General features: G+C 26.7%; 1 protein-coding gene across 4 annotated transcripts; it reads right to left on the reverse strand.

Annotated features, from left to right (window-relative positions):
• Nucleotides 1-383: 383 nt before the first annotated feature.
• Nucleotides 384-27,020, reverse strand: LOC112681902 (partitioning defective 3 homolog). 4 transcript variants are annotated; one of them, XM_025552252.1, is made up of 28 exons: nt 18,263-18,431; nt 15,911-16,096; nt 12,296-12,496; nt 12,038-12,158; nt 11,831-11,940; nt 10,729-10,913; nt 10,518-10,655; nt 10,216-10,419; nt 9,935-10,155; nt 9,632-9,855; nt 9,380-9,571; nt 9,219-9,311; nt 9,050-9,152; nt 8,876-8,987; nt 8,579-8,811; nt 8,284-8,451; nt 8,083-8,171; nt 7,899-8,020; nt 7,740-7,832; nt 7,496-7,653; nt 7,187-7,411; nt 6,696-6,834; nt 6,425-6,587; nt 5,839-6,048; nt 5,670-5,782; nt 3,012-3,101; nt 1,455-1,633; nt 384-1,336 (listed from the first exon to the last, which is right to left on the reverse strand). In XM_025552252.1, the coding sequence occupies exons 2-28, from the start codon at nt 16,061-16,063 to the stop codon at nt 933-935; spliced, it is 4,443 nt and encodes a 1,480-aa protein (XP_025408037.1). In that variant the 5' UTR covers nt 16,064-16,096; nt 18,263-18,431; the 3' UTR covers nt 384-932. The 4 variants fall into 4 exon arrangements, with proteins under 4 accessions (XP_025408037.1, XP_025408036.1, XP_025408038.1 ...); XM_025552251.1 differs by having other exon boundaries at nt 7,740-7,835; nt 18,263-18,430; XM_025552253.1 differs by lacking the exons at nt 15,911-16,096; nt 18,263-18,431 and adding an exon at nt 26,124-27,020 and having other exon boundaries at nt 7,740-7,835.
• Between the last annotated feature and the right edge of the window lie 399 nt (nt 27,021-27,419).

The following is a 27,419-nucleotide window of genomic DNA, read 5'->3' on the forward strand; positions in this document are numbered from 1 at the left end:
TCAATTTTATGCAAAAAAACTTATTGAACCTTATTACAACGAAAAGTATTAAAACGATAGTCTAAGATAAAAATATTAAGGATATATATATATATATATATATATATATAAATATAAAATAATAAAATATTTTGTATAGATTTCATTGATGATTTAAGGCACTCGTTACTCGTGATAATTTCATTTAATTGATAACATCTTATATAATAAGTACCTACATAAAATAGTCGAATCACATGATATCACAGGAAAATTAAATTTAAAACATAAACATTTATCGAAACAAATTAAAAAATATCTAACAAACAAAATTAAATACTCTTTGTTTCTATATTGAAATAATATGTTTTAAAAAGCATTCATAATTCAAAATGATTAAACTTATAAATAATATTATTTCTATTTTTAAAAAGGAATCGATAATGAAAAAATGTATTTAAAAGAAAATTTTTGCGTCCACGCGAATGAGAGGTAATCGAACTACTGAAAGTATTGGTCGGAAAGCAAACGATACATAATGGTAAACTAAAAACGAGTATAGCATAAAAAGAATGACGGTAAATTAAGTAATAAAAATATCGTTCAAAGACATAAAAATAAAATATGCAAAAGCGCATTGTAATTAATAAAATAAGATAACACTACTGAAACCATTGGTTAGTTACGATGTATCGGAGTAATCAATACAAAATATGACTATATATACATATATGAGTGATGATGCGGTTTAGGATAAAAACAGTGATGAGAAAGGAAAAACTATAAAATGTAAATCAGGAAACGGTAAGTTACATATTATAATACGGTACGCGTAATCAGTGAAAAAAAAAAAAAAAATTTACACCGTAAACGCGAGATTTTCCCGATACACCGGCGGGTTACCCGGCGTGCGAAAAAAACAACCATAAACACGTTTACCGGATGAAACGGAATTAAATGTTGGGACTCTGAATGATGTGTTGGTTGTCCCGGATGGTGACCTGGGTTATGTACGGACCCTGCGGCGAGGACCTCTGCGGCTGTTGCTGACGTTGCTGTTGTTTCTGGTGGTGATTGTGATGATAGTACATAGCACCGGCGGCGTGTTTACCATCGGTCGCGGACCCTCTGTGCTGCTGCTTCTGCGCACCGCTGTGGCCTTGGGACGCGTCGTAACCGTACGAGTAGTTCGACGGTGGAGCGGTGTTGGCCGCCGCTACGGGATAGTGGTGACGGGACGACGGCTGCTGCTGTTGTTGTAGATTGCGAACAGCGTTTCCGCCGCCCGCGTTGTTGCTGTTGCTGCTGCTGCTGTTGTTGGAGGCCGCTGCAGCCACAGCCGTCGGAGTGACACCGCCTGCGTAAACAGCCGGGTGAGAGCGTGCGTCACGTGCGCATTAGCGCGAGTGAACGGAGGACGGACCGGCGGCTCTATACGTACGTACGCTGATTGGTGGGAGAAGGGGAAAACTCACCTTGTCTAGTCAACGTATTGGAATTGTTGTCCACCAGACGAGACGCACCGCCGCCGCCGCCGCCGCTCGTGTACGGTAGCGACCGCATCACGCTCTCGTATTCGTAATAGTTGGAACTGGGACGCGCGACCGATTCCTTGGGGTCGCGTCTTTGCGAATGATAGTGCAACTGTCTTCGGCTGCACGGGATCAGAGGACGGACGGATGAAAAAAAAAAAAAAAAACATTAGTATTAGCGAATCGTTTGCACGTACTACACAGCGACAGTATGTGGTGCATGTTTATAAATCTGTGTTTCTGAACGCTCGAACGCCCGAAGCGTTTTCGTCGCGATAGATTTAACGACAACCGGTTTCAAACACAAGTGCGATTTTTGTACGTTTTTTTTTTCCAACGGCTGCACTCCAGACCTTGATAACAGTGGATAAAGGGGGGGGGGGGTGAAAATGATGACGATAATGATATTTTAGTAAAATCAAAGTTCCACGAAATTATCAGAATACAGAATACCCGTCAAAAGAATTTCTACAGAGTACTATATATTTCATTTTTACAACTCAATTACGTTGTATAAAAATACGTATTGGTATTTTGTTCGACGTCGAGAAAACAGTAACGGTGAGGTAATTATTCAATTATAGAGTGACAGTTGTCGGCGGCACTATAAAATCTGCATTTATAACACGCCACTGGTGTTATACCTCAGATCTTACAACCGATGAGTTAAAATATCACGCAGTAGTCTTAAACCTAAATATAAAAGACTACAGTCCGAGTGAAAAATCTTAGAAAATCCACTATTTATTAAAGAAAGGTGAAGATCATCGTATCCCGGTATCCCTATAAGTCATAATATCTGCGCAAGTTTTATTACGACCTATACAAAAATATATTTCTGTAGTTGCGCGATATCACGATTTAATGTATAATTAATGGATTAATTAATTAAATATTTTTCTTAAATAACACCTTGGATAATCTAGTATTACTTTAACTGTTTTATCTATTTACGTGTGTATTCTTACTATACGGTGACAAACAAATTAAATTACACAATATTAGGAAAAACATGTCTTTTTAATTACGAATAACTATACTCAACTCTAAACTACTAAAGTATTTTAAAATATAAATCTATATTCGATTTTTTGTTTAAATGCACTATTGTATAAATTTAATCTGTAATCATATCGCCTGGAAGTAAACACCGCATGATAATAGCATAAGTCATTTCGAGGCAGTTATTAAAAATCGATTGAATTTTTGAAGGACATAAATATATTTTACATTATTTTAATCTTTGAAAACGTAGTTATAATATTTTTACCTCAATTAAAATTTTAAATTACTTATTTATATTTCACTATGTTTACTCAGTTGATACTCGTTTGATGGAAAAATCAAAGAAATTTGAATAGCACAGATACAACAAACAGATATTTAGTACATCAGGTATAAACTGAGAAAAACCATTGTTAAAATCAAATACAAAAATTACACTTGGTAGTTATTATCATGAGAAAACCTGGGTTATTTTTGGCTAGAAAAAACACCTACCTTTCATCATCGGTGTCATAATAGCAAGACATGGTTTTTTTTGTTTTTCCATGCCGCCGAAGCTTAACGCCGCTTATTTCATGCATCAAACTACAATCAAAAGTGCAAAGCATGCATGATATGGAAGATAAAAACATCGTATGACACCTTATTAGACACACATCACCAATAATTCAAAAATATTTCACAACTTAAATGTAAACTGATCAAATAGTAATAATATTATTACATATTATGTGCTCTACATGCAGTTTGCTAATAGATAACGGTTTGCTGTATGTACATGATACGTTAAACACCATGCATTTAATCACAGTTATATTGTAATCTATATACAGTGTATATTATATACGTACTAGGGATAACTTATAATTGGATTTTAGTATAGTTCATATGATTATTAGTATGCATTTAATTGAATACATTGTAGTTGACCTATTGTATCATAGATGTAAACAATAGAAAAAAGTAAAATCATGGACAACTTAGAAACGTTTAGTTAAAAATTAAGTACACAAAAATTAAGTACACGTATCATCATTATTATATATAATATACGTAAAAGAAGTAGGAACCTGTCTTTTAAAATTAGTTATTTTATAAATATATTAGGGTATTTAATTTTGAATAAAAAAAAAACTTTGAAATTTTAAAGAAAATACACGTACATCGGTCCCCTCAATAATTCGAAATGTCTAGTGGTGGGAGATACACTACATATCATTTTTTTTCCCACCAAAACCTCCATAATTCAAATGTCTATGTGGTGTATAAGCTCAAATAAATCTATCATAGTGAATAAAAGTTATACATAAATAACGTATGTAAATGACGTAATCAAACTAATAATAATGGCGATAAAATATAATCGAAGTTTATATTAAGGTGCAAATCCTACGGCGCGACTCGTCCCTTCTCGATGACAGTATTTGTGACACAGGTCAAAAGAAATATGGTGCAATTAGAAATAAACTCATAATAAACGCCCGGGAAACGCGTCGTGGGTTTATGTATTACGTACGCGCGTGGCATGGCAAGTGCAATCACAGGTGAATCACGTGCCTCGCGCAGTGAGATCGTACCTTTATATCGGTTTAATTTAATTGAATTTTTCCACATTAATCATATTAATTTACCAAAATAAACCTCTGAAATAGGCAAATAGTTGTTGAAATCGAATAAAATGTAGTCTGACAATGGATACAAGTTTTTGTCGTTTGCCGATAAAAAAAAAAAAGTGATTGCGGCAGTTAAAGCTAGTGAAAAATAAAAAATAATGCCTTAAGTTTTTGTATCCAAGCTTCAACGCTATGAACTATACTAAAACAATCGATATGTACCAGATTGTGGCCAAAAATGTATCACAAAAAAAAAAAAAATTACAGATTTATTAAATAACATATTATATATAATATATATATATATATATATATATATATATATATATATATATATATATGTAAAATAAAATATATATTAATCAAATATAAATCGAAAACCTCTACTATAAATCAAATGTACACCTCAGTCCCCTGAATTTCGAATTATTGAGTGACTACTGTATTATTTATTAAGAGACACCTAAGACACCTAGGAAGTTTGTTCAACAATTTTTTAAAAAATAAACATTCAATATATTTAACATTACTAAAATAAAGTATAATTTTAATTTATTAAAATGTTTCATGGAGCTTAATAAAGGTATTAATTGAGTAATTATAATGATTCACTGTATTTTAAATGCCCACCCAAGCACTTCATTAAGAAATCTTAATACATGTTTTTTCATATTTTGTGATTTTTTTTTTTTTAATTTAGTGAAAATAATAGACACATAAATTGTACAAATTAAAACGTGTATAATAAGGTAACAACGGCAATAAATTAACACAACCAGTTAATGAACATTTCTAGGATTTTCTTAGAGTGACACAAAATATAAAGTTAAAATAGATATGTATTTAACTTAGCAGTATATAACAATATTGATATAAGCAGCTCTAAATTATATGATCATAGGAATAATATTCAATTAGTATAATAAGTATAAAAAAAGATTAATTTTTCCTTCATAATTCATTATTGTTTTAATCAGTAATAAACTCATGGTGCAATTTTTTTTTGTTTTTTTAGCCGTAGAATCTGAATATAAATTTTTAGAACTTCAAGCAAGGTAACTTTTTTTTTAGAAATATAATTTATATATATATTTGTTCATTTTTCTTTAAAGGGATTTTAACTATACATTATAAACTCTTTAAGAAAATTATCTCCATACTCAATAAACTAATGTTTATTTTATATTATGAAAATACAAAATTCTGTATTATATTAGTGCAACTGTACACATGTTTATTAAGTAGAAAATGTATTCCTAAGGAGGATTGGGCTTATTTCTTTTAACAATTAAGTAATTATTTAAAATATTACTCATATTTATTTTAGCTCACTAAATATGTAACTTTATTTTGAATCTAATTTGGAAGTACATTAAAAATAAAGTTTAAACCTTTTAATATTCTATAAATTTATAATTATAAATATTTTGAGGTTTAATTATTCAGTGTTTATTAACCGTCATTGTTACCTTATTAGCATGCAAGAAAATATACCTCTTTATCACCATAAAAATGCAAATTAAGCAAAATAACATCTCACCTAAGGTTTTGTTGTATTTCTTGGAAATTGACATAATGGTTAAATCGAGACGAATCAATTATACCAACACGGCTACCAGGGCGGTTTATAGCATTTTGACTGTTATTTTTAGGCTAAATAATCACAAAAATAATTATAATATATTCAAAAAATGGAATATGATACATACCTGACGAACATCAGATTCGTAATGATTTTCCTCTCTTTCATCTGGAACATACTTCCCACTGCGTTCCATATGTCTTCTTTGATGTTCAGCTCTGAGCTGTTGAATACGATCCATACGCGATTGTTCAGGATTAGATAATTTAGTTACTACATTAGAATAATTGCTAGAACCATCATCTATAGCAACTTCATGACATTGATTTTGTTCTTGCTACAAAATAAATATATACAATTAAATATTATTGTTTAGACGTAACAAATGTAACACTTAAATATAAGTTAATAGTTATAGATTTAAATTCTATATTACAGTTCAAATAAATGTTTAATATGACGATTAATTTAATAAAAATAGATTTAAATTATTTTCATGTTTTTATTCAGTTTTAAGTAGTTTAGAATCCAGTTGACAATGTTTATGATAGTCATATATAAAAATTAAAATACAATCATCATCAAATTAACAAAAATCAATTAAAACACTGTTAGAACTTCAATTTTTAAAATTAACTAAATCAATTTTTACCAACTAAAAAATTTGAAATTTTTTCTTAATAAATATGACAAAATCAAAGAATCATAAATACCATTTCTGCCTGTCGTTGCATTAATCTTTGGTATTGTTCTTGTATTCTGAGTTGTTCATCGCGAGCATTTCTTCTTGCTATTTCTCGTTCACGATCTGCTAAATTATCTTCTTCTGAGCTTAAAGTACCATTTAAGTCTGGTCCACGTCGAGGTTTACCAAATCTGTAATATTAAAAACATTTTTTTTTTTTATGTACCTAATTAATAATTGGTTGAAAATAAGTTTCTTTTAAGGTTCTTTTATATTATATTTTGAACTTATATATTTACCTAAACATGGAACCAATGCCTTTCAATAATCCTGGTTTTTTTTTGTTGGTAACATGTGCCTTTGGGGTTTTGTAATTAATTTGAGAATGAAGTGAAGATTGTCGATGACCAATTTGATGATAGTTGTTTTCTTCACCACCTAACATAACAATGGATGATTTTTAGACAAAATTTAAAAATTAATTTGTTTATTTTTCTGTTATTATATTACAATTAACTATATATTAAGTTTGAAATGAAATCAACAAATAATATCTGAAAATGTAATGCCTAGTAAAAATGTTTGCAATCACAACATTTTTCAATAAGTCACTAAGTATATTTTTTTAAATAAAAAATATACAATAATAGTTAACGATTTTGTTTATATCAGTAAAATCATTATTCTTTTCTTAGTACTTGTATAATCAATGTTAAGTGAAAAAACATAAGCATAAAATTTAATTTAAATATATTATCTATAATAAAAGCATATAAATTAATGAACTAACATGTTTCCAACCGCAGTTCATGCAAGGATAATGGACCATCTTTGTCAACAGCAGCTCTAAAACTTTCATCACATCCTCTACCACGGACTACTCTAACATTGCCACGTTTTGTTCCTCCATCTGTCATTTGTACTTCTTGGACCATTGTTTGTAAAGATTCTAAGCTAGACGATTTTTTCATTCCAAGTGATGGTCCCAGTTGTTGTTTTGAAGGAAAACTGTTACCTAAATAGAAATACAAAGATATGAAAAATCAAATTCATATAAAATAAAAAAATTGTAAAATTATTAAACTAAACTTTTACTTACGACTTTTGTTATCATCTCCACGCTCTTCACGTAATTTTTTATTCCTTTGATAAGTATCAGTATTTTTTGCATCCAACGTCGCATGTCGTTTTTCAGACATACTTTGACGTCCAAAAGCATCTCTTGAAAACCCAGAATTAGCATTATCTAATGATAATCTAAAACACAATTTAAATTATTGTAAATTATACTATACTGTAAGTTATATATTTAAAATATTTTAAAGTTTATGGAGCAAACATACTGGCTAGCATAAGTTACATCTGTACTAGTTGATCCAGTTCTTGCTTGTTGTGGAGATATGACTGATGTTGGTTTTTCTTCTTCTATTTTTTTCCTGCTATACACAAAAAATAATTGTTGAAAATCAATTATTATTATTTAAATTAATTAAATAACTTACCTAACAGTATTATAAATTGGAGGGTCTTCTTCAATAATTAACATTTCATCAGAAGATTGATTAGTGGTGGGACTATTCAATTTTTCTTCCTCTTTCAACATAATTGTAGTTTGGTGAGTGGCCTGTTATTAATATAAATTGAGTTTAATTTAAAAAATAATATATTTATATTTTTTAAGTTTACCTTATAATAACTTTCATTACGCAATCCATTATAACGATTAGTTTGTCCAGTTAACCTTTCTAACACTGGATTACGAATTGCGATTCCATCTAAATATACATTTGAATTATACAATAGTTATAAATGTTATTAAACAAGTTTGAAATTATCAAATATATAGTTATTTTGACAAATATTTCTAGAAAAATTTAATAAATTAACCTGGAGAAGTAGCTTTAGATAAAGTAGTCCGTTTTGAATTCTCTGAACCTTGTCTTTGATGCATAAAGATAACAGTATTATCAGAGTTTTCACTTGTTCCAGAATTTTCCGCTGTATTTTGAGCACTGCTATCACTGCTTTCAGCATGACCAAATGTTTCAGTATTGGCTATATGTAAAATATATCATAAACATACATATAATATTCAAAAATACTAATTATGATAACCACTTTTGTTTTAGACTCAAAGGAGTGCCCACTGTTCATTACTCAAGAATAAAAATAATTTAGTTACCTGAAGAATCTGTTAGTAGACTTGAAGAAGAATCACGACTACGTCTTCTATGCGAATTTGGAGAACTATTACGTCGACGAGCAACAGTCAAAGATATAGCACCAGGCACTGGACCTGGATCTACGTTCATCATAGTTCTCCTTAATGTCTCCATAGCTGCTGCATTAGATTGACCAATTAATGAAATACCATTAATATATAATAGCTGATCATTAGTCCGTAATCTACCATCCCTGAAATTCATATATAGTTCAATAATAATTTACATCATGTAAATACAGTAACATTTTTAAATACCTTGAAGCTGCTCCGCCATGTATTACATTCTTGATAAAAATACCTAAATCTTGAGCGGTGTCTTTATCATTTAAATTATTAGTAGATGAAGTTTTTCCTTTAACACTAATACCTAAGAAATAAATATATATTAATATATTGATTGTAATTTAAACGACAAAGTAAGTTATTTACCCAAACCAGCTTTTTCAGAATCATGAACAGGAATGTCAAATGTTAATATTTCTTTATGTCTCCAAGGAAATGTTTGTGTTTCTTCTAAACTCTTAACAAACTCCTACCAAATAAAATGTTTTAAGTATAATTAAAAGTTTAGACATTAGATTTTTATTTATATAATTACCTGAACAGTATTATTATTGGATTTTTCATTTATTTCTGTTATTTGATTTTCAGGTAAAGTGCCTACTTCTTGTTCAAAACTTTCATCCAGTTCCTAATAAAAAAAATTAAATTAAATAAAGATTTATAGTATATTATAGCAAAAAATTAAAATTAATTTACTTGATTTGACTTAGGTACTACTTGACTAATTACATCTTCCTGTCTAGAAACAATAATTTTTACTTTTGCACCAGAAGGAACTTTTCTTAATACAGCAACTGCTTCAGATTGAGTTTTGCCAGTCAATTCCGTACCGTTAACTGCTAACAATCTGTCTCCAGGTTTTAGTCTTCCATCTTCTACAGCTGCTCCCTGCAAACTCATTAAGTTTAGTTAATTCAAGTTTTAGGTTTATAAATTGTAAATCATTACTTTTGGTAACACATTTTTTATATAAATAGGGCAATTTCCACCAGCTGGATTATCCCTAGTTGTTATACTAAAGCCAAGGCCATGAAATCCTTTGGTAAGCTCTAATTCCATTTTCTTTCCTATTTTTCTTGTATTGGCCACCATTAAAATATTAGATGCTGTAGGTGTTGGCGCTGTTATTTTTTTAGTTGGAGATACTGTAGCTATTTTAGTATTTGAGTTAACTATAACATAATAATTATTGTCAGAAAAAGTTATAGTAAATAAAATATTTAAATTGAATAAGAAATCTTATATTATTACATTTATTGTCTTTAATAGAAGATCCAGCAGAGACATTTTCTTTATTACTGAAAGGTACACTTGTATTTGTAGATGGTTTAGGAAATACTGGTGGTGGCGGCTGCTTTTTATTAAAGGTCCCCGTATTTTGACTAGTTTGAATATCCACATTATTCTTATGTTTTATAACTTTAAGTCTAAGTTCAGAAGAATGTAGTGAATCTCGAAATATTTCTTGTATGCTATAAGGGAAAAATCATTACTAAAATTTATTTTTAGATGGTATTATACTTCAAACATACGCATTAAATGGCTGATCCAACAATGATCGACCATTGATTTCTACAATTCGATCATATACTTTCAATCTGCCATCACAATGCACGCGACCGCCAGGTTCAATGCCTTGAACTAAAAGACCACGTTCTTTTCCCAGAGCATTATAATCTGGGACAACATGAATGCCTAGTGAACCACCACCAGTGCTCAACACTATATAATCAGTACTAACAAATATAAAATTTAAAAATTATATTTAATTACTATATTATTAAATATTACTGCAGTATTTGAACTAAATCAATGTGATAATTTAATTTCATACTTTTGTGATTCTGGTAAATGATTAGGAGGATTTGTATTTGCTTGACCCAAAGGTTCTTTTCTTCTATGATCCCTTGGTAATGATAATGATAATGCTCGATTATTTGCTAAATCAGCAGCTTCAGCCCATCGAAAACCACTACAAATAAAAAACAGAACATTTAGAAATGTTTAAAATTAATTTAATTTAAAAAAAATTTAAAACAACAAACCTAGATGATTCTCCTAAGAATTGCATTGATAAACGGTTTGAAGAATCACGATGAAATGTTTGAGCCAAAAAATGATTGGTAACTGGTGCTTTATCCTCTTCACCTAATTCTAACTCATCTTCATCTTCTTCTGAACAACGCCATTTGTTAGATAAACCAAAACCATTGATTTTCATATAATCATCCTTAAATAAAAACAATGTGTTATAATATACAGTCTGTAATTGCAAATAGACTACAATTAATATATTTGCGTAAAAGACCTGCGATTTTTAGTTGGTTGTTATAACATAAAAATACACATATCTATGTACATTAATTTTTTTTTAACTTAATTAGACAAGCGCATGCGCATTACAACTTTTTTTTTCTTAAATGGCAAACACCTATATTAACCACTAATTATTTGTTCTTAGTTTTTTAATGAGTTTTGATAATTTAACCAACTTACAGTAATTTGAAGACTAAAAAACGGTACATTGAGCACTATTTTCAAATTTTTGACTGTAACTCTAAAAATAGTTATTTCAGGATTATTTAGATTTGATTTTCATCCCTATTTATTAAGTTAATATTTACATATAATTATAATTTTAACTACCATCAATTTTTACTTTAATTTAGTTTCATTTATAATCTATAGTAGAAAAAATGTAAATTAGTAGGTAGTTTATTTCATTAGGTCTTATAATTAAAAAAAAATTCAAAGTACATAGAAATTTGTATTTTTACGTTATAACAACCAACTAAAAAACAGAATTAAAATTGCAGATCTTTACACAAAGATATTAAACATTTTCAATTACTTGCTGTACGTATAATCTAAATACTCTTACAAACAATATTAAGCTACAAAAACTGTTTAATATAATGAATTGATTTTTTTATTTTATTTATTACGTTAACATAAGCTTAAAATGAATATTATAAACTATAAATAAACTATAGAAAAATATTAATATTTAATCTTGTCTAATTGTTATATATCATAAATATTTTATATTTTCTTTAAAAATATATTTTCATTAGTTTAATATTGTGAAAGTAATTTTGTATTACTTAAATAACATTTAAAAATAAATTATAATATTATAATCATTACAGTTCTAAGTTTTTCTTTGGGGTCATGAATCATTGGAGCTGCCGACCATCGTTTAGACTGACCAGATGCAGCAGGCCTTGTATTGCAATTTCTTTTTCCCAAATTATTAGCTATATTGAAAAATAATGATGAAATAAAAAATTAAATATATTGTTATTTAATTAAATAAAATAATTTAAAAAGTAATGTTGCATGAAGTATACTTACGACATTCAAGCGGTAACTGATTAAGAGCAGGCTCACTGCCTCTTCGGACATGTAAAGCTGGTAAACCACTAGCAATTTGTTCATTAGTAACTTCAATGTCAGTATGTAGACCATCTCGGCCCTAATAATATATAAATAGTTTATAAATTAATTCAGTAACAAATATAATTAAACCCAGACTAAAATTAACAAAATAAATAATATTTAATTTATGAAGCAAATGCTAATTTATAGTTTGATATATATTGAGTTTCCTACATTAAAAATATCTGGACTAGAGGTAGCACTTGCCCCATCACCACCTCCATGTTGGTGTGGGCTATTGCTATCACCGTCATCATAGAGGGCAATAATTTGTTCTCTGTCATCTGCAACATCTCTGAGACGATCATCCGGGTCCAAAATTCCACCATCACTCTGAGATTGCAAACTGTGAACGGTTACCCACGAATTTGAACTCTATAATATAAAATCACAGATTTTATAATGAATGAAATAATTACAATAAATAAATATTTATAATAAGACATAAGGTTATATGATGATGATGAATCATATTTTACTACCAAAAATAAAATTATAATACTTTGTATTTTTAAAAAAATTAAATTTACATTAGACACATATACTTGTGCATAATTGTATTACGTATTATTAATGAATTAGTATATATATACTGTATATTAATGTAGTGTATTTTCAATAAAATTAGTAATATGAGTTCAGTCTAAGTACTATTGTTTCAAAAGTAATATCATAACTATATCAGAATATATGTAATTTATGTCTATTCACTAATATATGACCTGCTGTCATAACACTTTAAAAAAAAAAATAACACTATATCAATATCATTGTACTTAAGCACTTTTTAATAGATGTCGATATAACAGTCAATATAAATTCCTGTTTAATACTTAATGCTTAAAGAATAATATAGTTTGTGTTAATATACATCAAATTCTTAATTCCTAAAAATTAAGAACAAAAATGGTTATGAAATAAATCAGAAATTTATGTTTTAAAAACATGAATTTCGAATAACTCCTTCTTAAATGTTGTAGATTTACTTTTTAAGTTTAATATAATATAATTATATGGTCTATATTTATTACTATAACTAGTAATTATATAATTGATTAACTCCAAGTAGTTTTAAAACACATTAATATTTATATATTACTTATAATATAGTTTAAAATTTAACCCTTGATAAATGACCAATTTTTTTTTTGTTGCTATTTTTTAATAATAACTAAACACGTTTATATAATAAGAAAATTGTTTATATTACAAGCACGATTTAATAGTTTTGGTTGACTGCTATAAGGTACATCGTATCACTGAAAATGTGTTGATAATTAGCATAATAATTGATTAAGTAAAACTATTTGAAAATTAGAAACAAGAGAAAATATTTTTTCGTATTAAACCGTATAAATATTCAAGTTACACAATACCTAGTAGATAATTATAATACAGATATAAACTGGATGATACAAGGTAAAATCCTACAAACAATGATCATTTACTAAAAGCGATTAAACATAAGAACGAAATAAAATAATTTCCAAGTTTATGAAAGATTAAACAATGCCGAATTCATTGTGATTTACAGTCAGTTTAACATACTCGTATATACATAAAATATCATAATTTAATTACATTTGTTATCACTCACATACAAGCTTATGGTATTCGAATTCTTGTTTTATATTGTATTGGATATAAAATAAATAATTTATCTACATAATTCGTGTTATTAAAAAAAACAATTATTTTGTGTCATTCAAAAGTAAAATACTTCGTTTGTCTATCTATGAAGATTTAATAAAATGTGTTAAACAATACTTTAAAAAAATGTTTTAATAATGATTATATTAACTATGTAATATACACATATAATATAACATAACTATATTATAAATATTTTACTAAAATAAATAATGTAATAAATTAGTTCATAATAAAATAATTACCTATTATTAATAAAGTTATAAAAATAATATAAGTATATTCGTTAAATGTAAAGGTAAACTGATATAATTGAGTAAAATTATAAGGTATAATATACACTAGCTACCTATTACATTTATTGCTATTAGTACTATTATTATTAGACAATTAAAATCCATTTAACATTTTAATACGCGAAATTGACTTTATCTGTTAAAGAAACAGTACGAAATTGCAGTATTTCCTTGAATGTTTAAATGTCTTACACCATGGTTAAAAAGAATCTAAAATCTTGGAGGAATAATAAAATATAAAAACTAATTATTGTTATTATTATTGTTATATGACCAATATGTTATATTATCCGATATATATACATGGCTTTTTACTACCTTTTTTTTTTGTAGCAAATCCATCACAAATAAGTGATGAAGTTTATACAAATCAATAGACACTATTTCAAATTTAAAAACAAACTAAAATATATTTTTTTAAGCTTAAAAAAAATGTATGGTTAAAAATTATAACTATCGCAGCAGTATTGATAATGAATAAAAAAAATATAAACAAAATACAATCAAATCTGGTTAAAATAAACTCCAAAAGCAACAGAGAAAGACATTGTTCATGCTTAAAATCATACAAACACATTGGGTGAATTGAAATCTTTATAACGAGATGAAAAGCATTTCTGCCGAACAAACATAATTTTATTTGTATAAAACTGATGTACCAATGATCTCTACTATTGCCTATTCATAATACTATTTAATAAACTAGTATAAAACTTATTTTCAATATTATACTGTACTTACACTTGAACAATAGTTTACTTCCAATTATAAAAAATATCAAACAAAGAATGGATAATAAAATTACATTAAAGCAGACCCAACCAAACTGCCAACTGCAAATACGACAACAGTATTGTTAGGTATTTAAAAAAAATTAGAGCATATCAATATATTTGATGCGTACATTGGTATACATGCGTATGTATTCAGTATAAATTATTTTTGACGTGCATGATATGTATTTGATGAAACGCATTTTCGTTCTTTCACAGATAACCTAGATATCTGTCAGCAACACAAAATAAACATAATCCTCTACTAAGATCTCGTTCGTAAAACTGAAGTTTTGTTAGTTATTTTTTTTATTAAAATAATTTCTATAAAAAGTTTTTTCATTTATTTTTAAATAAAAATGTAAATTTATATCATAAAAATATTTTATTTTGATACATGTTTTAAGTAGCACAATGAAATCATTTAATCTTGCATCTTGTAAAATTATAATATATTAAACTATTAACATGCATATAAATTGAAACTTAAACATAAAGGATGTTTAAATAATTATTGCAAGATGACAGGTTCTAAACGATTTAATTTTATGATTTGCGGTTCCCACAATTAGTTGATTTTATCAGAAATCTTTATTTTTATAATTTAGTTAGGGAAAAAATAATATATGTACTCTTATCATTGAAAAACTTAAAATAAAAGTAGGTATTAATTAAATTTATTTTCGGAACAGTTAAAAAATTATGTTTGTAATAAAGTAATATTGGAAAAATATCGTATTTAATAATGTAAAAATGTACATATAGTTTATAATAAAATAAAAATGAAATATATGTTTTATACCAGGTTTTATATTATTATTATCATTTGTTGAGTTATACAGTCGAAATGTATGGTTACGGGATAACGAATATTCCTCGATTCTGATTAAATGCATATAATCATTTTTTTTTTTTTATTTGTATTAATATAGGTATTTGTATGATTATGAATAGGGATCTATCGGGAAGTTCTAGTTTTAATAAAACATATTTAAGAAGTGATATTTATTTACAATTTAAAAATGTGACATTTAAAATATATTATTTCAAATAAATTTGAAAATCTATACCTCATCCAGTTCAGTTGATAATTTATTGAGCTGTTGAGCTTTTTGAACCTGATAGATTTTTCTACGACCAAATATGTTGATCAACTTTCCAATGGCCGATGCACTTCGTTTACCGCAATTGCAATTTTGATGAGATGAACAGTGTTCCAACATGATAATGACATTATCGACGATACATATCAAAAGCTATCGTCAAAACCGAACTTTTATTTCAGTAAAATTTAACACAAAAGTAGAATATACGACTAAGTATACATAGTTATTTCAAATATGCACTCTAAATATATAAAAGTACAAATGAAATAATTTTTTTTTTTTTACAGTTTTCAACAGACAGACAAGGACGCTTGTCAAAATCAACATAAATTTAAATAACACATACATCTTTTTATAATACCAAATAATTATTATATAATTTTTAACGAATTTCAATTATTGTTGTAACTAATTGGTTCGATAGAATTATAACAAAGTAGTTTTTCCATTATATTTTAAATTTATTTTTAGTTGAATTTTTCGTTTCACTAGGAGTTTAAAAATATATCTCAAATTTAAAACAAAACTAATTTTGAAATCGCTATTTATATAAATGTACTTTTTTTCACTTATATCTCAATAGAAATCTTATGTTATATTTGCTACATTTACAAATAGTAACTATATTTACTTAAAAATAAAATTATTCATTCGTTATTAGTTTATATTGAGTTAAATGAAAATTAAACTTGATTCAAAAATTAAATAAATTAAATTATTTTAACATCTAAAAAATTACATAATTGATTTCGTGTACTTACTTAAATGATATAGGGCGTGAATTTATAACGAAGACTTTATAAAATAAGAATTCCATAGACTATAAAATGTTACTACAATTATTTTATCTCGGCTTTTTACTTAATAATTGAAGTAAAGCATTTAAAAACAAATTATTAAAATGTTGATCTAGTGTCACGTTCTAATTAAACAATTAATTAAAATTTACTTATTTTAGTAAATTAAACAACTAAATCATTATTTTCAGTCTCTTGATTAACTAAATTAAAAATTATATTTTTCAAATGTTAAACGTAGTAAAAAAAACTAGTATGAAATATCAAAATAACTATTATGGATTAATGAAACTCGAATAAATTAAAATTTTATTTTGAATTTTCTACATTATTAAATCAATACTAACTAATAATTTAATATGTTTCAGAATAAGTTTATTTTTAGTTCGATCTAATGTATTGAAATACTTCGTAATTAATTAATGTATATTTAATAAGACGTTAATTTATTATGAAATTAATATATATATATATACGTATAGCGAATAATTACTTAGAAAGGACACTTTTTCTTATTTATATGCGAACAATTACTTCAGTCTATTGATAATAATTTACAATCTAAATAAAAGTGTTCGTTGAAATTAAAAAATACCAAAAGATCAAGTGATGAAGAGAAGGTAATATTTTTGTTTAATGGAAAAAAAACAAATTGTAATTTATTCATTATAATTATTTACAAAATCATCATTTTTATTCAAAGTGTTTTTATTATTAGTAAAATTAAGTAAGTATCAACAATTTACTAAATTTTTTATTTGATTTGGAAACGTATAAATATAAAAATATACATTCAGTATATAGCTATACAAATTTTAATGAAAAAAAAAACTAACTGCGAACAAAATTTTATAAAATTATATTTCAACACATACCAGCACTGCAATATATGATAAAACGCGTACTAAAATGAAAAGAAAGATCTGAATTTCCATCGAGTTATTTTCAATAGAAAAATAAATTAAAACAATTCTATTTTTGATTTTTTTTTTTTTAGACCTTATTCGATTGTTTTCATTGTAATAGCTGGTAGGTATATCATAGTTTTATATTTTTTAGACTATTGTCTTAGATTATTTGCTAATAAAGAATCAAGAAATTAATCAAACAATATATTAATAAGGTAGATATTTTTTCTACGATTTTGAATAGTTTGATCAAAATAATTAATTTGATATTCTGATCAGAAAAAAATTGACTAGGTGAATTTATTTAAAATGTATTAAATAAGATTTTTTTTTTTAAATTAACGTAAAATCCAATCGAATAAAATTATACTATTTTATCAAACTTATCGTGTGCATTTAACAATTTAGCTTCATAATAAACAATTTAATTTCAAGTTTTATGATAACCTAAGCCTGAGAAAGTTCATAACTAAATAATTTTAATAAATAAATATGTTTTTCGTCAATTGATATTAAATAAAAAACGTGTTTAACGAATTACATATTCGCATTAGTATTAATTGTCAAAATGTCACCTAAAAGTAATGTTTTTTTCATACATAGATACATACATAACTATCGATATTCCTTTAACGACATTTAAAATTGAAATATTAGGTACCCAGATGAACAGCGAAGAAAACAATTCGTTCAATTTGACTTAGATTTACACATAAAACTTAAAAGCAATTTATGACATAGTTACATTAGAAACATTTTTGAAATAATATGTAATACTTTTGGTTCAAGATAAAACAATACAAACAAACTAGAACATTAGAATAAATACGACGAAAAAACACGTCTGCAACGTGTCACGCACTAAACAACACTAATAACGAGTACTACAGGTACCGTGCATATTACAGCTGTTTGATGATATGAATGTTGTATTCATTTTACAACTGCTAAAGGTAAAAGTTTTTAATTTACATGCATAAGTAAATTACCCGTCGATAATAAACACTATGACGAGTACAATAAATACTGCTAACAATTCAATTTTCTGAAATTTGTAAACGTTATTCAAAATAAACATGATAATGTGTTTCAAAATATTTATTCATTTACAGACAAGAATAAAAATAGTTAAAAATACAATAAAAACAATGAGTTAAAATAACTAATTATAAACAGTCAAATTATTGATTTAAATATGTCTTACTTTTCAGTTAAATTTAATATTGGTAATAGAGTTTGCAAGTATTTTTTGGAACAAATTTGAGGTCCACCAAATATATATTTTCACTCAATAAGAATTCATTTACAAGGTAAATGTGTAGTATTATTAATTAAAATTTAATAATATTAAATAAATGTAAGTACCTAATTATTTCAAATTTTTAAAAGAATTTACATTTTCAAAACATTATTTCAACAAAATATTTTGACAACTTCAAATCACACGAACATTACTTTTCATACACCTGTAAATGTTATAATTTATAAACATTATATATAATTACTGAACAATTTTTCCGATGCTAATTAATCACTACATTTTAAGTATACCAGAATAAATTCTCAAGTAATTATAGAACTTTGAAATTACCAATAAATACTAAAACTAATAAAAATTCTCAGAGTTTTAATTGTATCAATAAACAATTAATATAAACCCTAATTTGAACCTAGTCTCTAAAGAAATTTTACTACTTCAATTAATTTTGTTTATTTATGAAGGTCATAAAAATAAAAAAAATGTAATTGTTTAGTTCTAAGCAATACGTAAGTTCAATAAATAATATAAGTATACTATTGTATATATTATAAATATAATATATAAATAAAAATAACATTCAATACATAAAACAATACTTTTAGGCTCTATATTTTAATAAAACGAGTATATTTAATAAGTTATCATTTATTAATAATTCAATAAACATAACTTTAATTTCATATTAAATCCCAATGAATATGTTTTCCTCGAATCTCGTATACTTTCCTCAGATAGCTTCAATTATTTATGATTCGTACTTTTGTAGTAAATTGTGTATATATTGTATTATCATAATTTGTTTTTGAACGATAATTTAAAAAAAAAATTTTTTATTATTTTTATTACAAAATATCATTTATTTTTTTTATCAAATATTTTAGAGTAAATTACATTTGATTTGAGACAACATCAGTTAATAAATACGTTAAAAAACATAATTTATTTTTTACCAAAAATATTTTAGAATTAATTACATTTAATTTGAGTAATATCAGTCAAATACGGACTCCTTACTTTTAGATTTAAATTGTAGGGTCTCATTTACAATATTTCGAGGGGTTCCCTGGCACACCCCCACACCACCGAGCGCACGCCTAGAATTCTGACATTGATTTTTCAATAATATGATTATTTATTCATTTGTTACTAACCTTCTTTTTTGTAGGACTCCTAAAATGTTATAAAACTATTTTACAAACTAACTGATTTCGAAATGAATCATCTTATCGGTAACCTATCTAATACAGAGAATTATAATTTATAAGTACTTGAAAAAAATTACTACTAATGTTGACTTAACATAATTTTATTCAAAAAATATTATTATATAATATATAAACTAACAATATTCAAATTTAAAAATTTTAATTTCATAAATTTTGTTCAGCATTGTGTAAGTTGCAACAATATTTTTTTTAAATAAAATGAATAAGTACTTACGTAATTTAAGTTTAAAACCAGGTAAATCCGAAGATAAATCTAATTCTGTATAAAAATACATTTCTAATAAATCTAAAATACCTTTTTAAATAATTTAAATAATTTAACAACTGTTACTCAACATTTTTTAATAATATACACTTGAATTTAATGAAAAATCGAATTTTCAATAACAATCACAAAATTTAAAAATGTTATTTAACGGTAATTTCTATCTGTATCTAATTTTAAACCGACAGGAGAACGTTTGAGAAAATGTATACCCCCAAAATTATTTACGTACACAATAGAGAAATCATTTTATTATTCAATCCCAACATTTCTTCCGGAATAATTATAATCACAATAGCTTTAAATAATAGGCATGACATATTTACATCAAATATCTACATTTTAATCAGACGAATTCAATAACTTTTATTTATATAATAATATTTTAAGATAACATTTTTTAGTGTACTATACCAATTTAGACATAAGAAAAACCGGTAAAATCACGTCATGAATACTTCTCAATTTTATCTATAAAACGTGTGTCATAAACAAATGTAAGAATAGTATGTATTAGCACTAACAAATGTATATACGGAGTCAACCATTTACTATACCTTGAAAAAGGCAAAAATTGGATCATAATTGTATTGTTAATTTTGAAAAGGGCCATCTCGAATTTTTATCAAAATAGACCCTGCTACATTTTTTTTATCTACACATATAGACAGAAGCTTTATTAACGAGAACATCTCATATATATTTTTATTGTGATGAATTATTTGATTAAATATTGTTAATTGATGAAATAAAGGAAATTTAATAGAAAATCAGTTTTTTTAGATTCCTGAAAAATTTTAATTTTCAGATAAGAGCCCTTTTTAAAATTCATGGTTCAACTATTTAAATATATTTACCAAGTACATATTTGATAATTTATTGTCAAATAGGTAATATAATATAATTTATAGGTACTTATAAGACTTAAAATTAAATAAAAGTATTTTTCCCAGTTGAACGTGAAAAAAAACAAATATAAAAACAAACTCTAAGAATAACTAATATCTAGTAAGGTTTCAATACGAAATTGCATAAAGGTTAATCTCGGAGTAACCACAACATAAACCTTAAAATATTAATAAATTATTATAATATAATATTCATTAGGTTATTAACTTATGTAATTATGTATATTTCGACTTCATTATGCGTTATAATATAAAATAAATTAATAAAATTTAAAAATATGATTATGATAAAAATGAGATAAATTATTGTAAAAAAAATACGAAATTAGATAATTACAAAGAGCAAGGTGTTTTAAAGATAATCGATACCAATCAAATCACATACGTACGCCAATTAATTATTAAGTATCAGCTGACCCAAATATTTGATGTCATAAAGCAATAAGTCGACTGTAGATATAACCATAATAAACAAGTGCTTTTGATAATGACAATTATAGCTTGAAGTTTAATCGAACAAACCAACTAACTGAATTAAATTTTTATTTTATGAATTATCAAAAACTGAAAAGTTTTTGCGAAACATGATTTGTGATGATTGTACACAAGAGTCAATTGATCGTTGCCTGTTTATATTGACGTGTTACGAAAATGAATGAATTAGTTTACACATGGTTTTATTTGGGCCGTTATTGTAAACGGTAAACAATTAACAAATATTCCAAAAAATATTATAAATGTATAAAATAATACAATAAGACGTAGTCTTCCAAAAACTATCGAGTATTTTTAATAAATTAAAGTACAATTTCATAAAAATACATTTCAAACAGTCTATCGTACATCAGTCTTAGCTATGATATGGAATAATATAATGTTCCGAGGCTTCTTTTTCAAAACACGTGATGAATACTCATTTTAGCCAAAAACTGGTAACCATAGTAACCCCAAGGCCATTTCAGTTTACTTAAATAATGTAATATTATTCAAAATTATTACAATCATGAGCAGCAGACCACAGCAAGGTTTTTCAAGTAGCATACGCCAATTTATATTCTACGCACGACGATTTTATCAAAATGACAAAAATGATAATCTCGATTATATTTTTATTTTCTTCAAAAATATTTTTATAGCCTAAAAACGAATACAACCGACATTATACATGAGATCAATTTTACGAATCCCATTAAATATTAACCAAGTGAATAATAATAATATTAGTTAAAATAATAAAATAGTAAAATATTAAAGTCTTATGCAGCAAAATTTAATTTAAATTTAAGATATTAATTTTTATATTGAATGGTAAGTGCTAATATTATCCATGAATATTTAAAGTTGGGAATAAGCCCATTAAAAGTTAACTAAATTAGCGAATCTAAGAGACCTTGTACATGCTAATGTAGGCGTGAGCATAATATATATATATATATATCAATATGTTATACATAATATGTACATGCATAGACAGTTTTGCAGAACCAGAATGATCATCTACACTGCCCAATAATGACCTTGTTGACTTTCATTAGTAAAAATGTATACAGATCAACAAACATTTTTGTAAGAAAATATAAGACCATTTTGAGATTTTAAGCTCTTCATAGACTTAAATAAAATAAACAAAGATACAGTAATCTTTTATTTATAATTTTGGATAGGTATAGTATTATAATAATCATTTTAGAGAATATGAAAAATGTATTCAACAACTGAAAAAAACGAGGAAAACAATTATGACGATTATGGTAAAATCAGAGGTAAAACAGTTTTATTAAAAGAAACTAGTTATTTCTCAAGTTATTTATTAATGATTTTGAAAAAAATATTTAAAATAAAAACTGTTAATACTTTTGTACATTTTCAATACAGACCCAGAATTTAATTTATTTATACACTGATTTAGTACCCTTATTTCATATAATAATTGAATGCCAATATGTTTGTCTTACAAATGATACTTAATATATATGTTACTTAATCTGTAATTAATAAATTTACCTACTAATAATTGGTATAATCACTATTATAATTATTATCATTGTTATTAATTATTAATATTTATTTAAAGAGATTATTTGAAATTATGAGCTATTAAGCTTACTTTTTTGTTAGTTATATTATGATAATAAATTGAGCTCTACAGGTTTTATCAAAGTATTTACCTACTATAATATACTACAAATATTTGATTTTTTTCATAACAATACTCATCTTAATACTTATGTATTTGTTGAAATAATGTCACCAGGTATATTAAGTCATGCATCAGAATGATTTAATTATAATGGAATGTTGTTCTAGCTTAAGATATAAGTTGTAACATATCTTATACAATCTAAAATCAAGTTTAATATTTTTTTTTTTTTTTTATACAACTTTATATTTATTTTGCTACAAGTCAAAAAATAAAAATAAAATAAAAAATATAGGTAAATTAACATTTAAGTTATTTATTTAACTAAATTATTCCAATTACATTTATTTTAGATTTAATATTTTACATTATTATTTGTAATATGATGTTCATAAAGCATGATTATTACTGGTTTTTTTTTTTTTTTTAATTTTCCAAATAAGTCAATAATTTATAAAACTAATATAAATTAGTTGATTTCAATACATAACTAAGATTTTTATATTTATTATTTTCACAATAGGTAAACTAAAATTTGAAAAATAATTCTACAGAAAAAATAAAATGACCAAATACTACAGTTGAAATTAAAATGCTGAAAATTTTAATTTGATTTAAGTACGAACCTAAAAACAACATACAACCTTATTTCAATCAAAAAATAAAAACGTTCAATACATTGCTAAACGAATTGAAAATTTCAAATCATAAAGATAACAATAAATATTCAAAAATAATAAAGAAACATACAGCTGCTTTTGAAAGTCATTCCACTAATTTAGTTTAATACAAGAAAATATTTTCATCTCCTTTTTATACTGATATCAGGTTGGCCCTAGAATATCTTCAAATGGAACTCATTGACTTACAATGCAATAATGAATTAAAATACATTTTTGAAACACCAAAATCACAAATATATTTTTATAATATTAAAATCACAAAAGAAAAATTTTCCAATTTGAGAAATCTGGCACAAAAAGTTGTAAGTGCTTTTGGATCGACTTACACAAGTGAATCGTTTATTTCTTCGAAAATGAAATTCGCCAAAGATAAATCACAATCAAATCTAACAGATGAAAACCTGCAATATCAATTACGATGTGCAATTACAAGAATTTCTTTCAATTCTCAAAAGCTTAGTGAACGAGTTAAGAAAAAAAATATAACACTAAATAGTGAAATAAATAAATTAAAACTATTAAATAATACATTATTAATGTTAATAAATTATGAGTCATAATAAAAACAGTAATAATTCATTCTGTTTATTTCAAGTAATTAATACACTAAAACTTATTTTATAATAATAATTAATCCTGTTTAAAATATTTACTTCAAAATTTTTTGTATTGGGGCAAAATACTAATATAATCTTATATATGGCCCACAAAATCATAATGTATTTCAAAGTTCCCTGCAAGATCACTTTGGTTGGCCACTCCTGATTTATATCAAACAGTCTGATCTTAAATAACCTACATAGTTAGAAGGATGTATTTTTGTATTCTTGAATAAATTGTTTCAATAGCTATAGAAGTATGTTGAAATCCTTGATAAAAACACTTGATATTTTCCTATTCTTAACAATATAGATATCTTATAAATACCAGATATGATTTTCTTCAATTTGTAAACCACCTTTTATAATGTTTAAAAACAGATGTAGGTTATTACTATTTTTATGCATCTCAAGAATAACAACCATTAATTAAAATAAATAGGTATTCTTTATATGTTTATCTATTTTTCAATTTATGATTAATTTAAAATCTTTATAAAAACATAATTATTTCATGAAAGTATTTGCCTTACTCATACTTAGTGGCTTACTAAAAATAACAATTGGTTGATACTTTTTTTTACTATTTAGTAATAAGTATTATTTAAAATGAATTAGACAAGACAATTTATAACAGTGTTTTGCCTTATTACAATGATATTTACCTAAATATTCAAATTTAAATAGTAGTCACACAATTTGTTTTAATTTTAATGTTTATTTAATTAAAGAGCTATACAGTAATATAAGGTTGGGAGTATAATATATATTATAATCTTTTCCTATTGAAAATGATACATATTTACTACTAGACTTATAAAACTACAGTTGATTTAATTATATTATGTACTATAACAGATATATATGAAAATAATTTTATTCATTAATTTATAATAGGTTTTGTAACAGTTTCTAATAAGGGAAAGTGTCTGAAGAAAAATAACTAATAATTTATAATGAAACCTAGAATAAATTCATTAAAGAATAACTTAAATAAAATTATATAGTCATGTATAAAAGGGCATTTCAATATTTTATATGAAATGTTATAATAATAATTATATTAGTTTATTAAGGGAAAAAATTGATTGTTTCTTTAAAAAAAAAATCAACTTTAAATAACAATATTTCATAAATGTTCTTCTATATATTAAGTGATAATTACACAAGTATTGAAATATAAAATAAATAAAACCATATTAACACCTACAGTCTAGAATAAATAAAACTAGGTAACTGTCGTGTTGATTTTAAGGACAAACTTCAACCATGGTCGAACCACAAATGGTAAGTATTACAATATCTTCTCATTAAAAAAGGAATTATTTGTAATCGCTATCGGAGGGCAGAAAAACATGAGTCATAAAACAGGCATTGTGACATGACTTACCTTGCCAGTAGCTTTTTTGTATCGAGTGATGGCCTGATGTATGAGGTCTTTGACTAATATTTCTCCTCGTCCACATGGGACGATCACTCTAGTGTTACCAAAACAGACGGTGACTTTCATCATGTAACAGTCGCATCACCGACGTTTAAGGCTGATAAGACACAGCAATTGATTCAGCAACAAGCAGTAGTTCTGATCGGACGGACATTAAAACAATATTGGCGACGGCGTAAGAATCAAACACCAAGGGATTAGCGCCAGCAATAGTCTAACCGAAACACACTCTTCTGGACGGGTTAGGGCCATAGGTTCGTCGCACCTTACCGGTACACGCCGAATATTCGAGTCGAAAACAAAGTCGTTACGGAACGGAAACGGCACTGACGGTGGATGTCGCGAGACGAAATAACGGCTAGCCAACGGACACTGGTCACCGCGAAGATAGTACCCGGCGGACGGTAAAAACGACGACACTGGGTGAGACGGGACCTTACGACGTTACAATCGAATACACATTGCGTACTGAACGACGGCGATGATTTTGTTTTTTTTTTTTTTTTTGTTTTGTTTATTATTTGTTCGCTACCGCCAGTGCCGAGCGAGATCTGGATAAACGTACGCGGACCGTGATGGTGATGGGGGGGGAAACGGAGTAGCAGTGACGAACGAGCGTTTTAATAGGGAGTGGAAAGGGAAAATAGTAAACGGTGCGGCTATCAGCACTCGGTGGACTGCAGCGTAGTAAACAAAGACCCATCCGGTGGCAGACGGTGCGCGGCGGCAGGACGACGGAGTGAGCGATTACGAGTGCGAGGAGGGGGGGTCCGCAGCAGATAAAATTACGAGGGAACCGCCACCACGCGATACTCCACACGGGGCGCACCACCGTCCGCACCGTACATTGCACGCGGTTCACCACCACGCGGCGCACTCGAACGGTCTGGGACGCGCACACGCACACGCACCGGTTCGTCGCACGCCTGTGTCGCGCTCTCCGCTGCCGTTGTTACACCGCTCGGCGACCGAAACCGGTTTTTCAGCAGCCGTCGCTCGTGGTGCGTAATATTAAAACAAATGATCGTCGCGTTCTCGGAACAGAAAATTCGACAATTCGCACTGGATCCCTTACGTTCCGACGCACGACCGAAACTCGCGTTTTTAGAACAACGTACCGCGACCGTTTCCATTGGGTTTTTAAAAAGATAAACTGTAAGACCTTTTCTCGCGGATCGATCTCGTCCGGTTCGACCGATTCGCGATCGTTGGAACGGTTCTGCGATACGCGAAGGACGTCAC

This window comes from Sipha flava, unplaced genomic scaffold, assembly GCF_003268045.1.
Source record: "Sipha flava isolate LNK unplaced genomic scaffold, YSA_version1 198_pilon_pilon, whole genome shotgun sequence".
Lineage (NCBI taxonomy): Eukaryota > Metazoa > Arthropoda > Insecta > Hemiptera > Aphididae > Sipha > Sipha flava.

Bases quoted from the DNA above. Each gene is read 5' to 3' on its own strand.
- LOC112681902 (XM_025552251.1), bottom strand. From the start codon at position 16,063: ATGTTGGAACACTGTTCATCTCATCAAAATTGCAATTGCGGTAAACGA. The intron at 1,634-3,011 runs GTAGGTGTTTTT...GATCCCGTGCAG, and splicing joins TATGACACCGATGATGAAAG to CCGAAGACAGTTGCACTATC. The intron at 1,337-1,454 runs GTGAGTTTTCCC...CTGTTTACGCAG, and splicing joins CAATACGTTGACTAGACAAG to GCGGTGTCACTCCGACGGCT.